At 39.0% G+C, this 26,803-nt stretch overlaps 1 protein-coding gene across 1 annotated transcript in view; it reads right to left on the bottom strand.

The window, feature by feature from the left end:
• DOCK2 (dedicator of cytokinesis 2) overlaps positions 1-26,803 on the bottom strand; it is a 308,188-nt gene that overhangs the window by 279,275 nt on the left and 2,110 nt on the right. Inside the window, exons 2-6 of the mRNA XM_039353200.1 lie at positions 17,385-17,468; positions 11,556-11,596; positions 10,815-10,870; positions 4,034-4,130; positions 2,399-2,547 (exon numbers count right to left, since the gene is read on the bottom strand). Coding sequence (XP_039209134.1) covers positions 2,399-2,547; positions 4,034-4,130; positions 10,815-10,870; positions 11,556-11,596; positions 17,385-17,468 — 427 coding nt within the window. The remainder of the gene's footprint in view (positions 1-2,398; positions 2,548-4,033; positions 4,131-10,814; positions 10,871-11,555; positions 11,597-17,384; positions 17,469-26,803) is intronic.

Genomic DNA, 26,803 nt, shown 5'->3' on the forward strand with positions numbered 1-26,803 from the left:
TAGTACATGAAGGCAGATATGATATCGTTGCCATTACTGAAACTTGGTGGGATGAAACTCATGACTGGAATGTACTGATGGAAGGATACAAACTATTCAAAAGAAACAGACCTAACAAAAGAGGAGGTGGAGTTGCATTATATATAAAAGATTACTACATCTCTACAGAAATACACAAAACCAAGGATGAAAACCTCCTAGAATCCATGAGTCAATATAAAAGGGGGGGGGAATGACATTGCTATAGGCATATACTACAGGCCACCCAACCAAGCAGAAGAAATAAATGAATTATTTGCTAACCAATTTACAAATGCATGTAGGAAACATACCACAGTAGTAATGGGAGACTTTAACTATCCATATATCAACTGGGAGACAAACTCTGCAGCTAGTGAGAAATTGAACAGATTCCTAACTAACTTAGCTGACAACTTTGTAATCCAAAAGGGAGAGGAGGGAACTAGAGGGAAAACTATACTTTAGTTGATCCACTAAAGAAAAAAGATGGTAAGGAAGTAATAGGCAGTAGAGCAGTGGTTCTCAACCTTTTTAATGCCACGACCCCCAACCGGTCGTAAGTCAAGGACTAAACCGGTCGTAAGTCGATGACTTTCCCTGCCCGGGAGCACTGCGCATGCGTGGTGCCACCCCCTGCGCCGGCCGAGGCGTAGCTGGCAAGCAGCAGAGATGGAGTAGGCCGACCACCGGCTGGGCCACCAGCTGTCCCAGCCCAAGGGAGGTAAGGCATCCGCCGGAAAAGGGGGAAAAAAATGGCGGACAGCCTTGCTTGGCGACCCGCGTGAAATGGTTGATCGACCCCAAATGGGGTCACGACCCATAAGTTGAGAACTGCTGCAGTAGAGAGAGGGAGAGAGAGCAGACCTGCGTAACTCATTCTTTGCATCAGTCTTCACACAAAAAGAAACTATAGCCCAACTTACCAAAAACATCTGTAAAAAATAGACTAGAAATAAATCTTAAAACAAGCAAGAAAATGGTAAGAGAATACCTGTCTGACCTTGATGAATGTAAATCACCAGGATTTACATTCTAGATGGATTACATCCTAGAGTTCTGAAGGAGCTGGCAGATGTTATCTCAGAACCATTATATCATATCTTTAAAAAATCTTGGAGCACTGGGGGACTACCAGAAGATTAGAAAAGAACTGATTGGTCCCATCTTCAAAAAAAGGGGGAAAAAAACCTTTCTATATTTGTATTAACTGTTTCCATCTAGTAAAGCAGAATCATACCATCGTTCTCTGAGATCCCTTAAGAATCTGCCTGTACTTTATATATCTCTATACTTTTTACATGACTTATTGCTTTAAACATTTTTCTTCTTTTAGACCACCAATGCTTAAACAAAGATATGCAGAAATAAAAAGATTGCATTTTGCAAAAGCCACTTTAAAAAATGCCCTAAAATAGTTTTTGAAAACTCATTCCATGTTTGCCTAATAAATGAAGGATACTTATGTGTTTTCTGGGTTTTTTTTTTCATTTAGATGAGATGCAAATTAAAAATCTGAGGTCTCCATTCCATACAACAGTCTATCTTATTCTAAAGTATCCCTACCCAAGCATCTATTTTTGTTGCCTCTATAGACAAATTTTGAATATGAAATATTTATCAGCCACATTATCTTTTTCTCCACGGTTGTTTTAAAATGCAGCATAACAGATGTAGTATATGTACTATATGCATATTATATCCCACTCAAAGTTTGTGACTTTGGGTAGCAAAGCAATAATAAAAAGTAAAAGAAGATCAAGATCCAAGAAAGTAAAACAAAAATAAGTACCCTAAACAGCCAAAATAATGAGGAGAAGAAGAAGATACAACTTATAAGCAACATAAAATCATAAAATCACTTTGATAATTCTTTTTAGGCAACTTGTCTTTGAAGGGCAGAAGAAAATAATGGTATGCAACATAGAGCAGGCGACAGCATATCCCTGATGTTAGACCAGCTAAATAGAGTTGATTAATATATGATTGGGAGAATACCAGAAAATCCAAAAGTTAGACCAGAATGGAAAATTGAAAAAGAAATCCCAAAAGAAGGCAGTGACAAATGACTTTTGTGCCTTTGTGAAGAAAAGTACACTAATGGGTTGATAAGGTCACCAGGAGTTAAGCTTGACCCGAGTGGGACATTATGTTAGGTCCATAACAAAGGTAATTTGTAAGTGGCAGTTATGACAATACAACATTTAGAATGTCTTATTAGTATTCTCCTAATATGCCTGGGTGAAAAATGGTAACATATATTTTATTATAGCGTTCTTAAAAGCAATGTCAGGGTTAGCAAAACAAAGGCATCTCAGCTTGCAGTATGCCCAAGGTAATTCCCTTTCTGAAACACATTGATAGTAACATCAGAACTTACTTGTTGCCATAATCAATTTTGGAAGTGACCTTTTGTTTCAGTTCTTTCAGTTCATCTTTGGGCAATGTCCCTGAGAGGAGTTGTGATCTCCACTCCATTAACTCACACATCATTGCTTGTACCTGCCGGAAGTGTTCCTTCTTGTTTGCCTGAAAGAGAAAACAATTCAAACTTCAGCTTGCTTAAGATGTCAGTTGCTGTTTCTCACTGTGGTTAAGCAACCCCTGTATGACAGCAGAATAAGTATATTTTCTCTAAGTGGAAGCGATTCTGTTTTTCCCAATCTACAAAAACCCTGGGGATCAAAATATAATAGATATAAAAACATAAACTTCCGTTTATGTTGACAAGGCTTAGTGCTTTATTGTGATTGAAAGTAGGGTGGACCAATGCAAAACAGAGGTAAGACCACAAGCATGATCACACAATAGAAAAAGTTGGCATAAACCAAAACTCAGCACTCCAACAGAAGGATTATTGTGTTTCTTAACATGACATAGGGACTTAACCCTCCAGGCAATTTTAAAATAACCTTCCTTTCATAGTAATGACATTTTTTTTTCTTGATTAAAAATTGTTTGCATGCCTCCTGCTCTACTACAGAGAAAATGAAGCAACTGCTCTAAGTTGCGACAGCTTTCCAATAATTCCTTCTGATCCACTAGGCTCTTCTGCTCCCTTGGAGATTTACTAAAAAGCTAGTCCCATGCTTTTTAAATTAATCTACTACCTCTGGAACTTTTTGTTGAAGTATAATCAATTATCAATCCAGTTGCTTGTGATGAGGAAACAGAAGGGATTGCCAAACTGTCCTGGACCCTTTCAGGATGAGTTCAAAAGATATATTTTAAGTTTTTGCTTTGTAGCTTAATTGTTGTTTACTTTGACCTATTCTCATTTTTCTCATCCATATATTCCTTTTCAAAATGACCCTCCTTTATTCAAAATAAACTTTATACTGAGGGGTCCTTGGTGCTCTCTGAGCTTGCTTGTTTTCTTGCAGATGTTTCATTACCCTAACTAGGTAACTTCATCAGTGCTAGTCTGGACTAATCTGAACTAGCACTGATGATATTACCTAGTTAGGATAATGAAATGTTTGCAAGAAAACAAGCAAGCTCAGAGAGCACCAAGGGCCCCTCATTTCAACCCTGAGCTACAAAAATTCTCCTTCACTGAAACTTTATACTTATGTGATCTTTGGGTACACAAAATTCATTTTCTTTAAATCGGACAGGTTACGCAGTGCATTAAAAAAAAGAAGCCGATCTGCTGTTTAGAAAAAGTATAAGAATAGTTTTTCTGCATAAGCAAAAGGAGTAGGTCCTAAATCACGAGAGCTTTCACTTTCTCCTAGCAGTGCATTTGTGCATGGTGCATTAAAGATCATTCAAAATCACATAACACTCAAAAGTGGAATTGCACAACAGCCTCTTAAATAATTGAAGCTAAATCTTGCAATGAAGGGGTTTCTTCTTTACAAGCACTTTCAGAGCAGTTATATATTCATAAAATTAAATGCAAAATACATTGGATTGGTGGATAACTAAACCTACTGACGTGGCACTTAATACAGCTAAAGCTTCTTCCTGGGCAGTCATAAAATTTCCCTGCAAGAAAGGAAGAATAACTCACCACATACAGTTGTTTCCAAATGTTACCCCATTCCCATAATGTGCTGGTAACCTCTTGTACCAATGGAATCTCAGCAGGTATTACATTTTCCGCATTTCTGAACCAAAGCATAAATACTGTATTATAATACAATTTAACATTATACACGTGATCAGCAACCCCAAGTGAAGAGCCAGAAGTGGAACAGTCAGCTATGGATGCTGGGTCCGTAGTTAAACATCTCACAGACAGATATTTGAGATAGACAATCCTGAACTGACCCTCAGATAGGCTCCTCTAGTCACTAAGCCATTCTATACTAGATGTCCCATACATCTCATGAATATTTGCTTATAAATGCAGTGCTGAGAAGTAACGAGAGTAGATGAAAGAATGAAATCAGAAAAGACATAAAAGAGATAAGCCTTGCTTCAGTGAAAACATTGCAATTCTGGAACACTGTTTAACTAACCACAAGATTTTCAAATACCTTCTCATGTTTTTTGGACTTCCAGACATGGTGAGGTTGGACCATGTCTGCCCAACATGGTCAGGATAGATAAATGACTGTATGCTAATTACTGTTCTGCAAACATAGGCTCCATTCACACAATAAGCTAAACTATAAGGCAAGGTTTAAACACAACAAAGGGTAAGACAATACTAATCAAATCCCTTTACATCTTAGCAAGTCATATGAACCAAGCCATCATGTTAGGCAAAAATGTGGTTTGTTATTGAGAGAACTTAGCTACATGGTATGTGGCTTGCTAACCATGGATAAATCTATTTCATGATAAAAATCTGCTTCACTGAGGGTCATTTTTAATTGTATGAGGATTTTTTTAACCACAAATAAAGTATGACATTTTATCTACATCTAAAAGTGGAATTCACATAAGAATTATGCATTTGGATCAGATGGGAAATTCAATAATATAGCACCACTCCAGCTACTCTCCAGATGCTTTTGTGGGTTTTACAAAGACAACAGCCTCTGAACATTCAGTATTAAAAAAATAGGAAGACTCTCAACTTTTTTCAGCTTTACTACCATGCTTCATAACAATTAAAAGATATCATGTTTCATATACCAGTCCAGCAGCTTTAAAAGAAAGTATAACTTTATCACTATTTTTATCAAATTCCCTAAAGTATTACTGAACATGATTGTTGGCATCTGATCCCAAATTGTATATTGAATTGATCTTAACCACAAGAAGGACCATAGAACAAGAAGGGACATTTGGTTTCGTTTGGTTACAACATGTTCTTCTTTATTGAGATGTGTTAAGTCCTGAGCCGGTGAGAGCAGGCTCGGGGCATTGCAACGGTCCCGGGCAGGTGCAAGCTGCCCAGGACCAGACTGGCTGTCGCCAGCACTCGCGCGCATGCGCGGGTGCAAGCGCGCCAAATGTTACAGTTTGGCCCGGAAATCGCCTATAAAAGGGGCAGGGAGATTTGGGCGTTGTCGGCGTCTTGTAACCAGTATGCTGAACAGAAATAAAGAGGTTCCTGAGAACTACAACTGCTTCTCGTGTCATTGCCATTTCACGAAGGACTTAACACTGGCGACCAAGGTGGGATGTCCTTACATCGACTGAAGACAGGTGTAAGCTTACCCTAGAGTCCTGAGCAGTAGGAGCGGCGTTAACTCAGCGGCTACCCGCCAATCCAGCGAACATCGGGGGTAAGCTGGCTGATAGACCCTTCCTTTTCTACAAAAATGGCAAAAGTTGGAAGACTTTCAGAATTTGATGTCTTCTATTCGGAAAGATGGGAGTCCTACGTAGCCAGGGTGGAAAACTATCTTAAAGTCAATCAAGTAAGAGAAGATAGTTTAAAAGCCTCCACTCTGCTGTGCGTTTGCGGTCAAGACGCATTCAAAATCGCTGAAAACATAGCAGCACCTGTACCTCTAGAATCTGTTAACTACACAGATCTCAAAAAACTACTAAAGGAACACTTCCAGCCCAAGTTGTCCATAATCGCTTGGCACCACACCTTCGAACAGAGGGATCAGCGACCCGTAGAATCAGCCAAAGAATACATTGCTGCGCTGAGAAAAGCCGCTAAACACTGTGAGTTCAAGGATCTAGAAGAACGGCTGAGAGACAGATTTGTATGCGGACTGAGGCATAGAGAATTGCAGCAGAGACTTTTCGCTAAAGAAGACTTATCATTCCAAGATGCCTTGAGAGAGGTTACTGCAGAAGAGGCAGCGGGCGGCGCCATCAAGAACATGAGGCCGATCAGAAGCACTCCAGAAGCTGTGTCCATGCACCAGGAAGGTGTCCAAAGGAACCCAGAGGAGGATCCTGACGATGAAGTAGACCGTCTCTACCCCACGAAAGAAGGGAAACAGAAGGAAAGCTCTTCAGCTCTCCCCAAGTGCCTCGATTGTGGAGGTCGCCACAAGAGGACTGACTGTAGATTCCGCTCCGCTATCTGTAGGGCATGCGGAAAACAGGGACACATTGCAGCTGTGTGTCTGGGCCGTCAGAAGGTACAACCTCGGGAAGAATTGCGCCTGAAAGGTACCAGGGTCCCCAGCCAAAACAGGGTGGGTTTCTGTGCTTCGCGAAGAAGCATTTATAGGACAGGCACACACAAGCCCATTAAGAAAAAGCTGTCACTTAAAGTGAAGCTACAAGGGGTTCCATTGGCTATGGAACTGGATACAGGGTCTGCACTTTCAATCATTTCCATGCACACGTTTAGGAAGATTTTTTCTGGCAGCGGATTTCAGGCCAAGCTGAGGCCTTCCGACATTGTGTTAACAGACTTTCAAAACTCCAGAGTGTGTGTTAAGGGGGAGGCCACCCTTAACGTACAGTATAAGGATTTTGAAGGTCCACTAGTTGTAATAGTAGTAGGGGGTGAGCGAATGAGTCTCATAGGACTCGATTGGTTTGAGGCCTTGGGAATACACATCACAGGGCTCAGTAGCTTGCAAACAGTAGACCTACAAGAAGTCTGCAAAGAATTTGCAGATGTTTTCAGCCCACAGCTGGGCACGTACAAAGGACCCCCTGTGTCACTGAAATTAGACCCCACTGTCAACCCTATTAGAATTAAAGCAAGAAGGGTTCCTTTTGCCTTGAAAGGTAAAATTGACACCGAATTAGATAAATTGATTCAGCAAGGAGTTTTAGAACCTGTCGACTCCAGTCCTTGGGAGACCCCCATTGTCACGCCTCTTTAGGCAAATGGGCACATTCGCATCTGTGCAGATTACAAATGCACTCTGAATAAGGCATTGCAGCAACATGCCTATCCTGTTCCCGTGGTCAGTCATATTCTGGCCTCCCTCAAGGGGGGGCGTGTTTTTGCAAAGCTTGACCTAGCTCAGGCGTATCAACAGTTGCCTGTTGACAATGCTGCTGCTGTAGCTCAAACCATTGTGACCCACAGGGGGGCATTCAAGGTAAAGAGGTTACAATTTGGAGTAAATGTGGCTCCTGGAATTTTCCAAAGCATAATGGAAAACACACTACGGGGTATACCAGGGATTTGCCCCTATTTTGATGATGTCTTAATTGCTGGAGACTCTACACACAACTTAGCTGAGAGATTAAGGGCTGTCCTGCTGAGGTTCAGGAAAACGGGCCTCAAACTTAAGAAGGACAAATGTAAAATTGGGGTGCCTTCTACAGATTTTCTGGGATTCAAAATTGATGCTACCGGGATTCACCCTGCTGAATCCAAATTGAAAGCTATTATGCATGCTCCTAGGCCAAAGTCCAAGGCCGAACTACAGGCCTTTCTGGGCCTTCTGAACTTTTACAACTCCTTCCTTCCAAACAAGGCTAGTGTAGTCAAGCCTCTTCATAGGCTCCTGGACAAACAGGCAGTGTGGCAGTGGTCACAAAAACACGAAGCAAGTTTCAATGAGGTTAAGGCCTTACTCACTTCTAACAGTGTGCTCGCACATTTCAATGAATCCCTTCCTGTGTGCATCGCTTGTGATGCTTCTCCTTATGGAGTGGGAACCGTACTAAGCCATCTCAGACCAGATGGAACTCAGGTTCCTGTTGCATATTACTCCAGAACCTTTTCTTCTGCAGAACGAAATTATGCTCAAATTGACAGGGAAGCTTTAGCTGTTGTTGCTGGAATCAAAAAGTTCCATGATTTCCTATATGGCAGGCATTTCACAGTCTTCACTGACCATAAGCCTTTGTTGGGGCTGTTTACCACACATAAACAAACTCCCCAAATCGTCTCCCCCAGAATGCTGAGATGGTCTATCTTTCTGTCTGCCTATGATTTTTCCTTATTTCACAAACCTGGGAAAGAAATGGGCCACGCTGATGGCCTCAGTAGATTACCCCTGCCAGTAATAGAGGTTGACCCTGCATCAACAATCAATATCCTCTCCATTCAGGCCTTGCCTGAGTCCCCTTTAGATTCCAGGGATGTGGCTGCTGAATCAGCCACAGATCTCACACTTTCTCGTGTCCTATCTTGGGTTTTATCTGGATGGCCAGAGAGCTGTCCAAGCACTGAATTTCAGAGTTTCTGGTCCAAAAGGAACGAGTTATCCACTTTCCAGGGTTGTCTGCTTTGGGAGAACAGAGTTGTCATCCCTGCCTCAATGAGGACTAGGGTCTTAGGTTCCCTCCACGAGGGTCATCCTGGCATTGTACGTATGAAGGCGCTTGCGCGCAGCCATTTGTGGTGGCCTGGGTTAGACAGAGACATTGAGGCTAAGGTGCATGCATGCCATCTTTGTCAACGCTCATGCCCTGAAATGCCCCAAGCTCCTGTACATAGATGGGAGGAAACACAGTCTCCATGGTCTAGGGTGCACATTGACTACGCTGGGCCCTTTCAGGTCAATTCTTCTTGGTCCTGGTTGACAGCCATTCAAAATGGCTTGAGGTTGTACCTGTCTCTTCCACCACCACTGCAAAGACTATTCAAGTACTGAGGGGGATTTTTGCTGCACACGGGCTTCCTGATGTCCTCGTACCTGACAATGGCCCTCAATTCACTTCTTCCGAATTCCAAGCTTTCTTACAGGCCAACATGATTCGTCATGCCACCTCTGCGCCTTTCCACCCGTCCACCAACGGTATGGCTGAACGCATGGTTCGCATCACCAAGGACGCTTTGAAGAAAATTACCTATGGAGACTGGCATCACAGGTTGGCTGACTTCCTCCTTTCTTATCGCACTACACCTTCCACTTCTACTGGGAGGACCCCAGCTGAACTTCGTTGGGGGCGCAAACTGACTACCAAGCTTGACCGGTTGCACCCGGACAGACTACCTTCCACAATCACACACCCCAGGGCACCTAGACAATTGCTTGTGGGTGCCCCGGTTTGGACTCGTAACTACGGGCCTGGTCATTCATGGGTCCCTGCCACTGTGTCCAGGGTCACAGGTCCTTTGTCCTACGAGGTTTCCCTGGATGACGGTCGTGTCCTGCGATGACACATCAACCAGCTCCGCCCTAGACGGGACCTTCCCACTGAGACTCCTGGGTCTTTTCCAGGGGGGGAGGGGGACCCCTATGGGCAAAGGGAAGAGTGCGGGCTGCCGCCTATCATTGACGAGGGAACTACAGACAGCTCATTCCGAGATTCCGCGAGTGCTCCACACAGGAATTCATGGAGCCCAACTAGAACCCAGGCACCAGTGCCTACTCCAGCCAGAGAGTCACCCCAGGGGCATAATCACTACTCACCCGAATCACTCAGTACTCCAGTCAGGGAGGATACCCGGGAGCGTCCAAACAACCCACACCCTGCAAGAGAGCTGGCACACATTCCGTCTAGTTGACCCAACACTGCCCCTGTCCCTAGAAGGGGGCAAGCACACAGGGAGGTGGTCGAGGAACCGAATCCCGACCACAACACCTCTGGCATCACCCAGGGGACAACTGAGTTTTGGGACAGTACTGAAACCCCAGCAAGCTCGGGTACAGAACGGGAACACGGGGAAAGACAACCTCTTGACAGGTCTAGGACAGACCTGGGACATTCTACAGAGTTGCCCAACAGTGACAGTCACTTAAGAGAGCCAGAGAGCCTGCAGCCAGGCAGGACAACCAGGTCAAACAGAGAAAGAAGCCCTGGCCTGACGAGCCCGGTGGGCAAGCAAGCAGGCCAGGCATTGGAGCACAGTCCTTGGGGATCACCAGGGCCTAGCAAGGGGAACAGGCATACATCACCCCTCAGTCAAGGGATACTCGGAAGGTACCCAGAAGTCAGGAGGTCACAGAAAGCTAAAAGATCTCCTAAGTATTTAGAAGATTTTGTAACCCTACTGGCAAAACAGAGTTAACAGAGAGTATTCCTGTACACATAGGAAAATAGAACACTGGGGAACAATAGAAGCAAAAGGAATAACGGGTACAAAGCTAGTATGGGTTCCACACTCGTATTGGGTTGTATATTATTATTTGTATGATCATAGTCTTAGCCGGGGGGGAAGGGGTGTTATGTCCTGAGCCTGTGAGAGCAGGCTCGGGGCATTGCAACGGTCCCGGGCAGGTGCAAGCTGCCCGGGACCATACTGGCTGTTGCCAGCACTCATGCGCATGCGCGGGTGCAAGCGTGCCAAATGTTACAGTTTGGCCCGGGAATCGCCTATAAAAGGGGCAGGGAGATTTGGGCATTGTCGGCGTCTTGTAACCAGTATGCTGAACAGAAATAAAGAGGTTCCTGAGAACTACAACTGCTTCTCGTGTCATTGCCATTTCGCGAAGGACTTAACAAGATGTGTTTCTAATATACCACATTTTCACCAAAACAAGTTAAGGTATCTAACAAATGTATATTATATATAATACCTTTTCTTCTCAGCAGCAATTTCTTTGATGTGGATAAAAGATTTTGGAAATATTCCCTGTTGGAATTGAAGGAAAAAACACAGCTGTTATATTTCCCCAAAAATATCTTCCTTGAACAGTTGAAAAGTCGACACTATGAAAGTAGAGGTTTAGAAGCCAACTCTGGTGAAGCTATGATACTTTAATAATTGAACTACAAGACTGAGTTAAATTATTATTATAATGTTCCATACTTTGCAAGGTATACAAAAAAGCACTAACCACTGAGTACTGGCCATACCACCTATCTTCTTTTGCTACTGATTTTTGACCATGCCTGGCCAAATGATACAGCAGTCCCTCTCTAGCAACACATGCTGAATGTCCCAAATGTATTCCCTGACTTTTCCTTTTGAAAAGATCAAGGATATAACAAGAGATATTTTATTGTTTACCAGTGATGGTAAATAACGCTGGATAATGAATCTTTTTTACTAAGTCAAAGAACCTGTTATAGTATGATGGAGATGGACTTGGATCTGTCCAATCTGTAATTCCACTCTTTTCAGTATTCATTGATATCTAACATCCAAAATTGATCTTACAAAGACTGTTGATGTTATGAAAAGTAATTTAGATGAAGTAAAGTTCTTTGTCTTTCTTTATTCTTTCTTAGTCATTTTCTCCTCTGTACACAAGGAGAAAAAAGCAAGTTATAACACTTCAGTAATAACAATTACGATGATAATAGGATAAACTCACCTCAGTTTCTTTATGTCTGACCAAGTATCCCCTATACCAATCTATGATTTAAAAAAGAGAACCATATCATTGTATTAGATTTTGTCCCCTCACACAGCTTCTGCTATTTAACAGTTACTCTACAAGTACTACCCTGGGACTAAGTCTCACTGAAGACAGCACATTCCCACAATATAGTTGAGAAAAAAAGCTGGCCTATCTATTAAAATATGGTTTTATGGTTGTACATTCATTCATTCATTCAACCATTCATGTCACCTATGCAGTTCGGGTTGTCTAACAGGAATTGGAATACAATATAAATACATGCATATTTTAACAAACAAATAACACCCTTCCCAATTGATTAATTGATCAACACAAAGTGGCTTCCAAAGACAACCATATACCAATAGCATGAGTTTGATTGTTCCAGTGACCCCAGTATGTTTTTAAACCAGCAGAGTCAGACCCAGTTGAACCATAAGCAGTATAGTATGGCTTTCCAGGGGGCAGGTGCAGCTACAGAATAGAACCATTTCCTAGGTTCCATCCAATGACAATCCCTAATAGATGAACTGAAGGATGCTGCTTTGATCCAACCTAGAAACAATGGAAGCAAAACTGTCCATCAAGCACTCTGGCTCCATGCTTTGTACAGCTGTCTTAGTAATAAACAGTACCTTGAATTGCACCAAGAAGCAAATTGGAAAGCAGTGTAGCTTGCAGAGCAAAGGTGTAACATGGGAAAAGTGAAATATACCCATGATTGTCTGTGGTACGACATTGTTGACCAAATGAATGGTTTAATTTGTACATTTCCTCTAACATTGCTTTCCTAGAAAGATGGCAGAAAGATAGGAAAGATTTAAATGATCTATAGCTACATCCAAAAACAGACCTGACTTGTATGACTTCTCTAAATTTAAACGAGTACTGTAGTAATTCTCCAAGATTGAATGTCACGTCTCTGGGTTGTTGAAAACCAGAAATAAATGTTTGATTTTACCTCTGGCTTTTAAAAGAATTCAAGAACCAGCACAGATTCATGTATCTGAAAGCCATGTTTTCCAGTTATCCTTGAACTGGGCTGTTGAATTTATCCATATAGGCAAATGTGTCATTAGGAGTCAAACTACTATTCTGCATTAGCATTGTAGACTCCATATGCTAATAATAATCATGTTAATTTTGTTTGCTTTTTGCTTTTTCAAAGCAAGGAAAAATACTTTCTATGTTTTCCAAGTATACAGACACTAAACTGTCCTTGTTCCAAACCTATGGAGAGTTATAATCCAAAAATACTGGAAAATGTTTCATGGAGCTCCCAGAAATTCCTATACTCCTGAGCCTGATAACTGGAAGTTCTGGGAGTTGCAAACAAGTACATCTTGAGAGTGTCCAGTTGCAGAATGCTGAAATGTGATTTCTTGACACATAAAATGATCAGAAGAACCTCAAAGCTGAATTAAATAAAAAGCTATGCAACCATGCATCTTTTTCCTTTCCCCAACCCCACATGGACAGCCAGGTGCCTAGCAGAAGCACGGATGGGAAGTTTGAAAACAGTAATTCATTCTCTCTCTCTCCTCCACTAGTAATGAGAGGCTTGTATTGCTGATTTTAGATGTCCTGATCCATCAATATCTTTCTCACTAGTTACTGATAGCCCTGGCTTCTATGACTTTTACCATCCAAAGAGATTTAAGTTTGTGGCGGTGGCTGCATTTCATGAATGTCAATTCCATTGCTCACCTATCTGCTGCAAGCATCTTTATTTATAGCTGACTTGAATTCCCACTGTTCAGTTTCACAAGAAGAAGGGAAAGAAAACTTTCTAATCATTTTCAAACTATGAAATTTTAGAACGTCTGCTTTAGTTTCTTTAGGTCCCTATCCCAAAAATAATGCACAGGCTGTGCACTGATAATAGGTTTCATGTATAATGCAGATCCAAACTCATCTGAGATGAGGGATTAAGGTAAAAATGTTATTTTTCTTCTAGTTTATTTTTATTTTATTTTATTTTTGCTTTTTCTCTGATTAAAATAAAAGCTCCCATGTCTAGTTGAATCTGCCATTCAAGAGGTACCATCGCAGTTCTGGTTCCAGATCGCAGAGCTCACAGCTTTGCAAAGAGACTGCTCTCTTCGCCAGCTGATTCTCCACTGCCGGTAGACCCTTAATCGGGTCAAAAAGCTGCCCTGGAGGGGTGGCTACCACTGAGGAGGTCCTTGTTTTGAAATCATTTCCCTGCTCTGAGAATGCAGCATTGGTGAGTGTAGAAAAAAGAAGCTTATGGATTGAATTAATTTAAAATTGATTAATTTTTTTCTCTATTTTTATTTTTATCTTTTTTTATTCACTTTGGGGTCTTGGAAAAAATTTTTAATATTGAATCTACTATTGGACTTTGTCTATAACTGAAGAATTCTCCTTTTTTCTGTGTTTTCTGATTTTGTTAATGATATTTCTGGTGTCTGGGAGGAGATTTTATATTCTACTGAGGACATCTTGTGGAAAAAGTTAAAATTGCATTGTTTCTTTTTCTGATGGTGAGACTGGCTTTGATCTTCAGACTACCATAAAAAGAAAAAGATAAAGAAATTCAACAGCTGTATTTGTGGGGGTGGATACTGATTAAATGTTCTTTGAACACAGCCTCTACTAAAGATACAGATTGTTTCTAATTTTTTTTTTTTTTTTGAAATGGAGAAATCTAATGTTCAACTTGACTATAAACTTATACTGGAAAAACTTTATAAAGCTACTGACCAAATATGTTTCCAAATAAAAGAGTGTACTATGGCAATAAAAAACAGATATTTTGCTTTGAATTCACAAATTGACCCCCAGACTATATCTGAGTATTTTATAGACCAAAAAACAACAGAAGTGGAATCAACTAAGATTTAAAAAGATTTTACTTTACTTCACATGCATGCTGATGAGATCTCTGAGGAACTAAAAAGGACTGTAACTAAACCACTTACAACTTTAAAATCAACAGAAATGAACAGACAAGCTCAACTAACTAAAAACTATGATAGCTTGGATAAGCAATTATTAATTACAAAATTGGACATAACTGAGCCTGTTATTCAACAGTTTCAAATGTGGAGACTTGATTCTTTAAAACAACAAGGGATTACCTACAAAGAAGCTAGGTCTTTAAAACAGAAAAGGAGACGCTTTTGTTTGACTCAAAGGATACTACAAGGCATAAAAAGTGACTTATTCATTGATATAGAGATGGTGTTATGGAAATCTGTCTGGCATAAAAAGAAAGCTAGAATAAGATTTAAGAGTGTGACTTAAGGCTCTATATATTGGATTTAAAGACTTACTAGATATGGATTGATTTATGGCTTAAGACAGTTAAATAAGATGTTAGAGTGAATAAAAATTAATTAAAGGTTTGAATTTAATAAGAAGATGTTTGTCTACATATTAACATGTTTGTTGTGGTTATAGTAATTTGGGGAGGAAGCTAAAGGAGTTTGACACAGATATCGATGGAGTGATAGATTATAAAGTATAATAGAAATAGAAAGGTATTTTTTGTTTGTTTTGTCTTTTTTTCTCTTTGTTTTTTTCTTTTCTCTCTTCTCTTCTTTGAATTATTTTTTTATTATTAGAAAGGATAGCTATTTTGTAATGGAAGAAGAATAAGAAAAAAAAGAAGAAATGATATTAAAAAATGTTTATTGATTATGTTAAGGAAAAAGGGAATGGGGAGACACCCGAAGTGCTAATTATTAGCTATATGGAAGATAGTAACTGAAATAGTAAAGCTTAATACAGGATTTGGATTTATTTAGATGAAATGTTACTGATTAAGAAAAAAGAAGGAATGATATTAATAAATGAATATTGATTGTATTAATGAAAAAAAGGAATGGAGAGACATTTGAAGTGCTAATTATGTATTTATGTTAGCAATATGGAATATAGCAATTGTAATAGTAAAGCTTAATATAGGATTTGGATTTATTTAGATGAAATCTTATTGATGATTGTTTTGACTGACTTAGTTATACTGAAATACATTAACTTGAATATAATATATTACTAGAGGGAATAGAGAGGGGTGCTTTTCTTTTAACTTTTTTTTGTATGATTTAATCTGATCTTTAGGAGTATGACTTTGTTTTTGGACAATTGATTGCCCTGCCACCACGGTGATTCTTAAGCACTGTAAAATGAAAAAACTAATAAAACTTGTTTTTTTTAAAAAAAGGAGGTACCATAGCATCCTTTTCACATGCTTGTTTACCTCCTAGGCCTTTTAGATTGGACTATAATTTAGCAGAAGGAGCGAACTTTGCTTTGACTATTGTTTCTTGGAGAGAAAAGCTAAGAAGATACCATGGACAGCAGCTAGGACAAAGGAAACCAGCTGAAGGTCTATTATGCAGCCATGTCATAGCACAGTTTCATCTCTGTTGTCAGAAAGCATTGACACAGTTCCCTCAGTTACCAGTTTAGTGATGTCTGTTCATATACCTACGTGGAGGTAAGCCAAGGCAAAGGCACTTACTTAGTTATCAAAGTCACTAAGCTACAGCCCCTCCCCCCAGTTGCTCAATGGCTGTATTGTTACAATGAGGAACATTAATAATTGAGGTCTGAAATTGTTCAAGTATTAATGACTGATTATAAGTTAAGAAGTTGTAGTATAGTTGAGGATATAGTAATGTTGGACTATCATGTTGCACTTATTAAGGTAGCTAATCCTTTGTAAGAACAACTTTCTAATAATCTAAATCAATGTTGTAGTTCAAGAGAGACCTCTTCTGGTAAAAAAAATAGATAAGCCACTTTATTAGATAGATAGGTAGATAGGTAGGTAGGTAGGTAGGTAGGTAGGTAGGTAGATAGATCTAGATCTTTATCTCTCTCTCTCTCTCTCTCTCTCTCTTTCTCTCTCTCTCTTTCTCTCTATATCCTGTGCTATTTTGATAATTTTCAGAAGCAACACTGTTCCAGAACTTTTCTTTTGAATTAATAATTCTGTATTTGTCATTACCACAATGTAACATTACACTTACGTAATATGAAAGTTGAGATTTGTAATCACAATATAACAATACACTTATGTAATGTGAAAGTTCAGATTGCTTGTAGTGGTTTTCACAAGGTAAATGTAAGTTGGATGCTTTGTGTGGGCTGGCAGGCCAGGTGAGTTGTGAGTCTTCCCAGGCCCCAGCAGCTTTGCTTGTACTGGTGGGCAGTGACTCTCTCTGAATTGCAGAGTTTTGCTTATAACAGTGAGCTGGATGGGTGGCTGAGATGGGGGGAAGTAGTTGGGTGGGGAGAGTTGCAGCAGCACAGCAGTTGTAAGTGTGTGCAGTCTACCAAACTCCCACATTTTTATCATATGACCATAGGATTGCTACAATGGCCGTAACTTCAGGAACAAATTGTAAAATACTTCGTTCAACGCTGTCATAATTTCTAATAGTTGCCAAATGATTGGTCATAAGTCAAAGATTACGTGTAAGTCATATTCTCCATCACATTGGGATATTAGCTGGACTTTACCTGAATAGTGTCCACCCTACTCAAAATCCATTGAGAGTGACATATACATTTGCAAGACCAAACAATCTCTATTAAATAGTCCTTATATGAAATAGCTTTACTTGTACTCCACAGTCAACCACAGTTTTAGCTTAAATAATAGTGAGACCATGTTAATTCACACCTCACATGTGCAGTACTTAGCAACAAAGAAAGCCATGGTTTGCAGATAAAAAGTTATAAGTTATTTTATATACAACTCCAAGCTCAAGCTGATGTAGCAAAGGTGTCACAATATGAAAAGTACTGTATATTTTTCATGTTTACCTTCATGGTCTTCCAATATATGAACCACATCCCCAATCTGTAGTGATATCTGGGGCACTTGGGTAGCTTTGAAATTGTATATTGCTGTGAAAATAAAGAATATAACGTCATTAAGCGACTTTATACTTTAAATGGATTGTTTCCAGATGCAGCATTCGGTTTAATATTATGAGAAAGAGCTTGAATAAGCCTTAGGCTCACCACCCCTCTTCTTTGAATTAATTGTAAGAAAGAGTTTGCAAGATCTCAATTATCTTCCCAAACCATTCAGTTCAGGCGTGTCAAACCTGCAACGTCACGTGACGTGTCACGACGTATCATGACTTTTTGCCATTGCAGGCAATGGGGTGGGTGCGGTTTCATTATGATGCATCCGGCCCGTGGGACGGCAGTTTGACACCCCTGCTTTAGTTGTATTTATCAACTGAGAATTGTGATTAGTGTTAGTTAATCACTTTGGGCAGGAGTAAACAAATTGTGTCTGACATAGGCTGCTTAGAATTCTTCAAGATCATGCCTTCAAAGTGAGCAGCTGTTCAATAACTTTTAACAAGTCTTTCTCCCTAATGCTTGAAGAAGTCAATGAGTACACTTCCAACCATCTCTCAAAAACAGCAAAAAGTTTGCCACTGCATCCTCTGGAGATGTTATTATCACACTAGCCACATTCTCTGCAGCTCTGCAAGATAAATCATCATTGCTGCTGCCTCCACCACCATCTTCACCCTCTGAAAAAAGAAGAAAAACCTCTTGCACCTGGATGAGAGAAATAAATATGCCTTGAATTTAAGATAAGATAGAGATAAGATAAGATAACCTTTATTGTCATTTTTATACTGTGGGCACAATGGCACACATCAAAAATGAAATTTAGTTGCCCGCTCTCAAAGTGAAACATATACATGACACACACCTAAACATACTATGAACAACATATGTATAGACCCACATCCCTACATATACATAGCAAATAAATATTAAATATTGTCCATCTTGAATATATAACAGAAGGAGGAAGCTTGAGAGTTCACAAGGTTAATGCTGTATGGAATGAAATTATGGTGCATTATGGGATGATTTTGGATTTGGGCACAACAGTAATTATTCTCAGTTTCCCATGGAAGGCGGAAAACCCCCCTTTCCTGTCCTTAGTATAATGCCACAGAGCACAGAGAAAAGGAGTTCTCTCACACTGGTATGATACTCCAGTGTATGGAATGAAAAAGACCAGTGGGAGATAAAATGATTTGAAAATCACTTTGATTTTCAGTCAAATTATGTCAACTCCATATCAAAAGGAACCAAAACTGCATGAGAAAGTTTGATTCACAAGTCAAGATTATTTGGTTGTATTGCAGTTTGGAAAGCTAACCCCAAACATAAGAAATACATGTGCTAAGTGGTAAACATAAATAAAGAGTATCTGTGCTCAGAATGATATAATTAGAGAGCTGTATATGTTTAGGCACTGTTGTGCTATTTAGGGAATAAAATCTGCACTTAGAGGATGAAAAATGTATTGTGAGAATTCAGAGAACCAACTTTCATTAGCAAAACTGTTTTCAGCTAGTACAAAACAATTTAGGTGATGTACTATGTTTGGGCCATAACTGTACCACTTATGAAGCAATTCCTCCACACCTTCTACTAAACCATCCAAGAGCAAAAACAAAATTAGATTCATTATCAAGAGGAAATTGGGCTTTCAGTCTGAAATAAATGTATTTGTGCTGCGTTCTCCAAAAGAATCCAGACACTTGAATCCTAAGCACATATTAAATGGTTATTCCAAATTCTCCTCTTTGCCACCTATTTCATTCAAAATTTGTTTTGGCATTCTTTCCAGCACGCTAGCCAATATGCATAGAAAGTGATTTCAAGAGATAGCCAAGACAATTCAGTAACAATAATTACCTTGTAACAACAATTAAGGCCATTGTGTTAGTACATTTTGTTCTCAGATTTGACTCTCTTTGTTGATTAGCTTCCCAAACAAAACATATTTACAGCTATATTGCATCAAGCTGTTTCTTACAGCATGATGTGAATATTCTTCACTATTTTTACATTAAAATACTAAATGTTCAATGATAAAGATGTTTTTAAAGGAGATTTTTATTTCACAATTGCTTTATTCACAATATTACATATCTGGGTCCAGATAACATCATTTTCCATTTTTTGAAATCTTCCTATATCTTTCTTTTTTAATTTCTTTTTTTAAATTAACTGTTAGAGAGGAAAAGACAGCCTGCTTGCTACTAATTAGCAGCATTAATCAAATTGAATGAATAAATTAAAAGCCTTTCCTATCCTAGCACCCAATTATAAGGTCAATGACACCCTAAAAGTCTTGAAGACAGTTGGGGACTGTTTTCATTATATTGACATTACATATTATATTAGTTAAGGAAGGAGGTGATATATTTATTTTAAATGAAATTTCAAGAGACACAAAGATGACACTGTCAACACCCAGGATGGAAACAAAAATCTTAAAAGAACTTGTGGGACAAATTAGGATGAAAAATCATACCACTGAAAATCAGCAACACAGTGGTTTATAGTTTCGATCAGAGTGACTGCACAGGGCCCATATCTAGTGTATAGTTTCTATTTCTCTTTTACTAGGACTATTAAACCTGAACTGCAAACATCCAAACAACCATAAGGCAGCCAGCCAAGAATTAATTCTCTGCACCTCTTTGCTGCCATCTTGACATTATATTCAGTGGTAGGATTCAGCCATTTTGCACCAGTTTGGCAGAACCGGTAGCTAATTTTTTGTTGCACAGGCCCAGAATGGACTTCCGGAAGCGGCATCCACACAGAGAACCAGTTATTCACATATTTGAATCCCACCACTGATTATATTGATATCTGCAGTTCTGATTCAATAAGCCTCCTGTTGTTTCAATCTTTCTCCAGAGTTCTTTCTTCCATATAGAATTAGAATTAATTCAAAGGACCCATTTTTTTCATTTCTTTACATTTTTAAAAACCATTCCAAACTACTCAAAGGTGCTTTTTCGTGAGGTAAATGGACTTTCTTGTTTTTCTTTGAAGATGTTTCGCTTCTCATCCAAGAAGCTTCTTCAGCTATTCCAAACTACTGTTTCAAGATGAAGCTGGCTCACCAAATGGATCTTGGAATTCCATGCCCAAACTCTTTGTGTCATTTGCTTTTTCAAAATGTGGTTTCAAAGGGTCCTAGATAGATGGAAATGGACCTTACCATTGCTTTCACCTTGAACCTTTCTGCCTCAATGGATGGGATTTGCCCTAGCTGGAAAACATGATGATTATATATAAATCACTTTTTTTAACTGGAATCAAATAATTTAAGTACAGAAGTTCAGTTATGAAACATTGCCAGAATATCTTTTTAAATGTATTTATTGCAATTCTATCTTGAATTCTCCCAGTAATGCAAAGAGGTATTTATCCTCACAATAACTCTATGAAGTAGATCAGGCTAGACATAGTGACCAAAATCTAGTAAACATCATAGCTGAGACTCCCAAATCTAGTCTGACTCTTTAATCACTCTGTAGATCACGTATAGATACTGACATCCCCTTGTCAGTAAAGTTATTTTCTTAATTACTGGGTTAATTTAAACTCTAGTTAATTCCTTTGCTGTGGCATATTAAATCACTTCAAACCTAGGGCCTTTCAAACTGTTGTAGTCTTAATACTTAAAAATCAAGGATTGGGAGGATGGAATCAAATAAGAGACTTTGTTCTTTCCTTGTAGGAAAAATATGAAGTGTCACATATCAGCTCCAAAACCAAGAAAGGCACATTGTGATTCTTCCAAGGGGATTTTTTTTAATTTCCACACCTATAGACAGAATCTTGCCAAACTAAAACAGACGACCACCCACATAAAGCATATACTCTGGGAACTATTAGGGAAAGGCTGTCTTCACCCTCTTTCTCTTACACAAAATATCTGAACTGAGTTGTTTTTTATTCCTCTGGATTCACTTCCTCCTGGAAATCCCACCCATTACATTCCATCACATGCAGAAGGGAAGCCCCTTGGTAATGCTTTAATAATTACATGTGCCTTTAAAAGGGCAGCCATAAATCCTTCATTTGTCAACTCACTTAAAAATAAATAAAGAAAGAATGAACTTAAATGAACGGATCACATTACAACTTCAGAAAATATATCACAGACTGATTAACATAGTTGGAAGGCACCAGAGGAAAAACACTGCTACCTAGATAACTGCATAGTATTACTTTATTACAAATATAGAATTCAATCTGCCAACCTTTGTCAAAGTTTGCCTCATTCTTAACCTTGCACTCATTTTATTTCATGCTTTTTATTTCCATTTTTGTTCTTAAAGGAAACAATTTCATAAAGCAGGTGTGAGGAAGTAAATGTACATTTACTTCCTAGAATCACTGGATTGGTTCTGCTTGTGCCAGGAAGAGAACAGTATAGAACTTAATAATATTCAGAATTTAGCAATTTTGCCTTAATAGAATAATGTTCTTTGCTGATGGTACCTTAGGAAAGGGCTTTAGCATGATGACATCCAAATAACTGACAAAGGAAGTGGTTTTGCTGCCTTAATGTTTTTTGAACAAGTGGAAACTTACAGCTAAGTTCTGCCACGTCATTTGATACTATGAATCTGATTCTTAAAAATTGATAATGGACAGGGAATAAAGAGAGGCAAGCTGTTTGAACACTGTGAATTCCTATATATGAATTCAGGAGGCCAAATGAAAAAATAATAATTTTAAAAATTTGTATCAGTGAATGGCTTCTTTGTGCTTATATAATTACAAACTCTTTCCCTTTTTTTTAAACAAGTGGAATAGAGCTTTTTTAAACCAATCAGTTTTATATATTAAACTAAGATTATACAGGTAGTCCTCGACTTACAACAGTGACTTATGACTGTTTTTCACACTTAAGACCATTACAGCGTGCTTCCAAGGTCACGTGATCAAAATTCAGACGCTTGGCAACTGACTCCTATTTTTGATAGTTGCAGTATCCTGAGTGTCATGGTTCCGATAGATGAAACCAATTAAAAGAACTTCAAGGTAAAGATTTCTTCCTTAAAGAACATTTTATTCAGGAAACAAAGTGTTGGCACTTACATAGTTGAACCCAAGACTAAAGTTCCCTCCCCCCTTCTACAAATTGCTAACAAGTTGCAATTCCCACCCCAGAAAGGCTGTCATAAATTACATTCACCAATTATTCCAAAACGCGGACTCTCCACCCAACTTTTCAACCCGCCAAAACTTTTTTTAACATTGACCTTGATTCTCACACAGTTGCAATTGTTATGGCTAACTGAAACAGCTCAAGCATCCCCCCTTTCCCCCTTCTCCATCTGAAAATACCAAACAACAGAAAAAAGCACAATGAAAACAAAAGATAAAATGGCTACAGTTTTCTCAGTTGTCACAGCGCTGACACTGAGGTCATGTGATCACCTTCTGCGGCCTAATGACAAGCAAAGTCAATAGAGAAAACAGATTCACTTAACAACCACGTTACTAAATTGACACCTGCAGTGATTCAATTAATAACATCTGGCAAGAAAGGTCATAAAGTGAGGCAAAATTCACTTAATAGCTGACTAACTTAGCAGCAGAAATTTTGGGCTAAATTGTGGTCGTAAGTATAGCATTTATCAAGGGTACTACTGTAAATGAGTGAGCAAGCCCCTTAGTTATGTGTTCTCAAGACTCCAGAGCACAGAATGTGTCCTTACTTGATTTATTATGGAAGAAGAGACAAACGTAGATACTGTAGTTTATTTTCAGCTATAAAAGTTGCGCATAAAAAATGCTGATCAAATATTAGTCACTCCAACATGCTTTTAAGCACTGCACTAGCCTAGATTTGATTTGCAGAAAGAAATCCCTGCATTTCCAGATAGTAGTAGGTTAGGATTCCCCCAACTTAAGTTCATAGTTCTCTGTATCATTCTGCTGATATTTTCTATTTCAGAGCACATAATTTATTGTTATATTACGTAAAGACTGAATATGCTCATTTTCAAATTGATTTTTCTTATTTTATCATTCAGTGAAAAACATGAATAAATATTTCCTCAATTAATTCCTACTAATGGTCATTATTATTATTTCAGGTTTCCTTCATGAAATTCAAGACATTGGCTAAGAATTACCTTATAACAAATCATAGCCTTGGGCCTTGGAATCTAATAGTGGACATTATGAAAAGTTCCTGCTTATAGAATTTTCCCCCATTTTGACAGGGGAATGAACATTACTGTGCTAGATGCAGTCTTCTTCTCAAAATAATTGCTTATTACAGCCATTTTTATATATGCTAAGGAGGAAGGAAGGAAGGAAATAAGCAGCATGGAACAGAAATGCAGAAGTCCTGACTCTTCCCCCAGGTGTTGGGCTACGATGGAGGTTGAGTTGGAAGGTGGTTTTGTCTGGCCCCTGTGGGTGAAGTGTAATTGTTTTATTGATTATTGTGAGGTGCCTAGAATTATTATATGAACTGGGCAGCTATATAAGAATGTAAATAAATTAAAAATATAGCAATACTGTACAGCAGTATCTATGAGAATACAATGGCAATGGCAATGGATGAAGCTCAAACTGAATTCTTGGCAATAACAAGGAATAGCTATGCCCATTTGTCAACAGCATTGTGTGTTGCGGTTTTTGTTTGACTGTATCTTGGGAAGTAGGAGCTCTGTTTCTTCTCAGCAAAGGGCTTTTGATAATGATATAGGAGTAATTACTGGAAGGAGAAAATGGGCAGCAAGGAAGAATTAACTGAACATTTTGGACTTACACTACTGATTGAACTAAATAAAGTGTGTTGCTATCCTACTGAATGATTTTATTAGTATGTAAAGGATTCAATATAGCCAAACAGAATGATTCACTGACACATATTCCTATATGTCTTGAAACCTTGCTTAGTATCCATTTGGTTACTCAAAAACAGGGATTCAATTCATAAAAGGGGTATCGTATATGAAGAGTCATTCAATATTCAGCCCTTGTTCATGCACTTAGATAAGGATATGCTGAAAAGAGTTGGTGAAGAAGCAACATGCTGAACACAAGAGCTTCCTTATAAGATAAACCCTCTCTTTTCTTGCCTGTTAAAATAATTGACTTATAAATGAGGAATAGACAAGGTCTTAAGGAAAGCAATTTGTGTTTTGAAGTTCCACCCTAGACTGAAGCAAAGATGCCACAACTCCCATTTGGGATGCTCACTTGTGATCGGTTATTATTTCATCATTATGCTCGAAGTTTCTGAAATCAAAGATGCTGATAGCTCTGTTACACAACTCACTTAGCTTTCAGTATATGAACTATTGTCTCTTTGAAAGAAATAGCTGTGTCATCATCATCGTCGCCATCGTCGCCATTGTCATCATCGTTATCATCATCATCACCAACAACACCAACACCAACACCATTATTTCTTTTTCTTAGTTTCCATAACTAAGAAAAGAGAGCCGTAATCTAACTATGTGGGCAAGGTTTGTGCTATATTTTAAACCAATATGTGGATGACTAATAAGTTATTTAGTTTTGGCCCTTTTTCAAGCTGGCTTTTGAAAATTGAGTATATTAAACCATAAATTGTTATCATCATCATGCCCTTCATCCACACAGTAATATTGATAGGCTCTACTTGCCAAGGAAAATAGGTTGGTGTTGAATGTTGCTAGTTCACCAGACATTTGAAAAAGAAGAAAAAGGGGGCTTTAGAAGAATATCTAAAGCAGAAGCCCCCAATCCTTTGGGCACTGGAGACCAGTTCCATGGAGAGAGGTTTTTCCACAGACCGTAAGGTGCATGGTTTTGTGTGCTGCCTGCATCTCACGGATGGGGCTTTACTTTTGTTTGCATGGACCAGTTGTTGGCATGCCACGGCCCAGTACTGGTCTATGGACTGGCGGTTGGGAACCCCTGATCTAAAGTACAGTGAAGAAAATGCACTAAAACTAGTACAGTATACCATGAAAGCTTACTGAATACTGGAAATACCAAATTGGCTTACAGAGAAAAACCAAATGAATAATAGAAAAGAGGCAAGGCAAGTATTACATGGCTAGCATATAAAAATATAGTAGGCAAAGCAGATAACAATAAGAACTAGCAATAGGTAAGAACAGCAAAATTGAAGAAAGAGATAGATAGATAGATAGATAGATAGATAGATAGATAGATAGATAGATAGATAGACAGACAGACAGACAGACAGACAGACAGACAGACAGACAGACAGACAGACAGACAATTCTGGCCATACAAGATGAAGCCTTTCAAACAAATGCATACAAAGCCAGAATTGAAAAGGCAGCAATAGATAGCAAGTGCCACCTCTGCAAAGATGCTGAAGAAAGAGTGGAACGCCTAATTAGCTGCTGCTAGAAACCCATACAGAGTGACTACAAGCAATGTCATGATGACAAAGTAGCAACAATGGTGTATTGGAATATTTGCAAAGCAATATCATTTGCCATAAGCAAGAACTGGCAGCACCACAAACAGACAAAGTAATAGAAAATGAAGAAATTGAGGTGTTCTGGGACTTTAGAATTCAAGCAGACTAGCACCTGCCCCCAGACTTAACAACTGTTGATAAGCAAGACAAAAACAAAAGTCTAGAAAAAGGACACTAGCTATTGATATGATTGGTTTGAAAGAGGGGTAAAAGAGGCCATCTATCTTAAAATTGAACAGCCCTCTCTCAACATAGGGGGAGGGATAGGATGCCACCTATATCCTGCCTACAACACAGGAAGATTCCACACCCATTTGCACTCTGATTCAGGTGATCCTGAGAGTACAGATAAACTACCAAGTAGCCTCAATGACTCTCAGAGAGCTAATAACTGACCTTCAGAATCCTAACAACCAGATGACTGCAAAGAATATAAATCCTTCCATTCCCCACCATTCAGTCATAACTGAAGAAGCTTCTTAGATGGGAAGCAAAACGTTTTCAAGGAAGAAAAAACAAAGGAAGTCCAGTTGCCTTTTGAAAAGCACCTTTGGGACATAATGGTCACTGCAATACCTGGAGACAGCAAAAAGGAAGAGAAAGAAGGGAAGAAAATAACAGAATACAAAGATCTGCAAACAGAAATAGCACAGCTGTGATAAAAGAAAGCAAAGATAGCACTAATAGTGATGGGCGACCTGAGTGCAATTCCAGAACAACTGGAGCACCTCTTGAACACCATCAGCATTGACAAAATTACCATCCATCAGTTGCAAGAAAGCTTTACTTGGAACAGCTTACATCCTGTGACAATATCTTTAACGCTACCAAACATTAACATTTGCCTATCCCAGGTCCTTGGGAAGAAGTTGATAGGCTGATAAAAATGCCAAATCCAGGCTAAACTTCTGACCAACTGCGACTAACCATA

This window comes from Crotalus tigris, unplaced genomic scaffold (assembly GCF_016545835.1).
Source record: "Crotalus tigris isolate CLP2741 ecotype Arizona unplaced genomic scaffold, ASM1654583v1 scf7180000017568.12009008, whole genome shotgun sequence".
In the NCBI taxonomy this organism is placed as follows: Eukaryota; Metazoa; Chordata; class Lepidosauria; order Squamata; family Viperidae; genus Crotalus; species Crotalus tigris.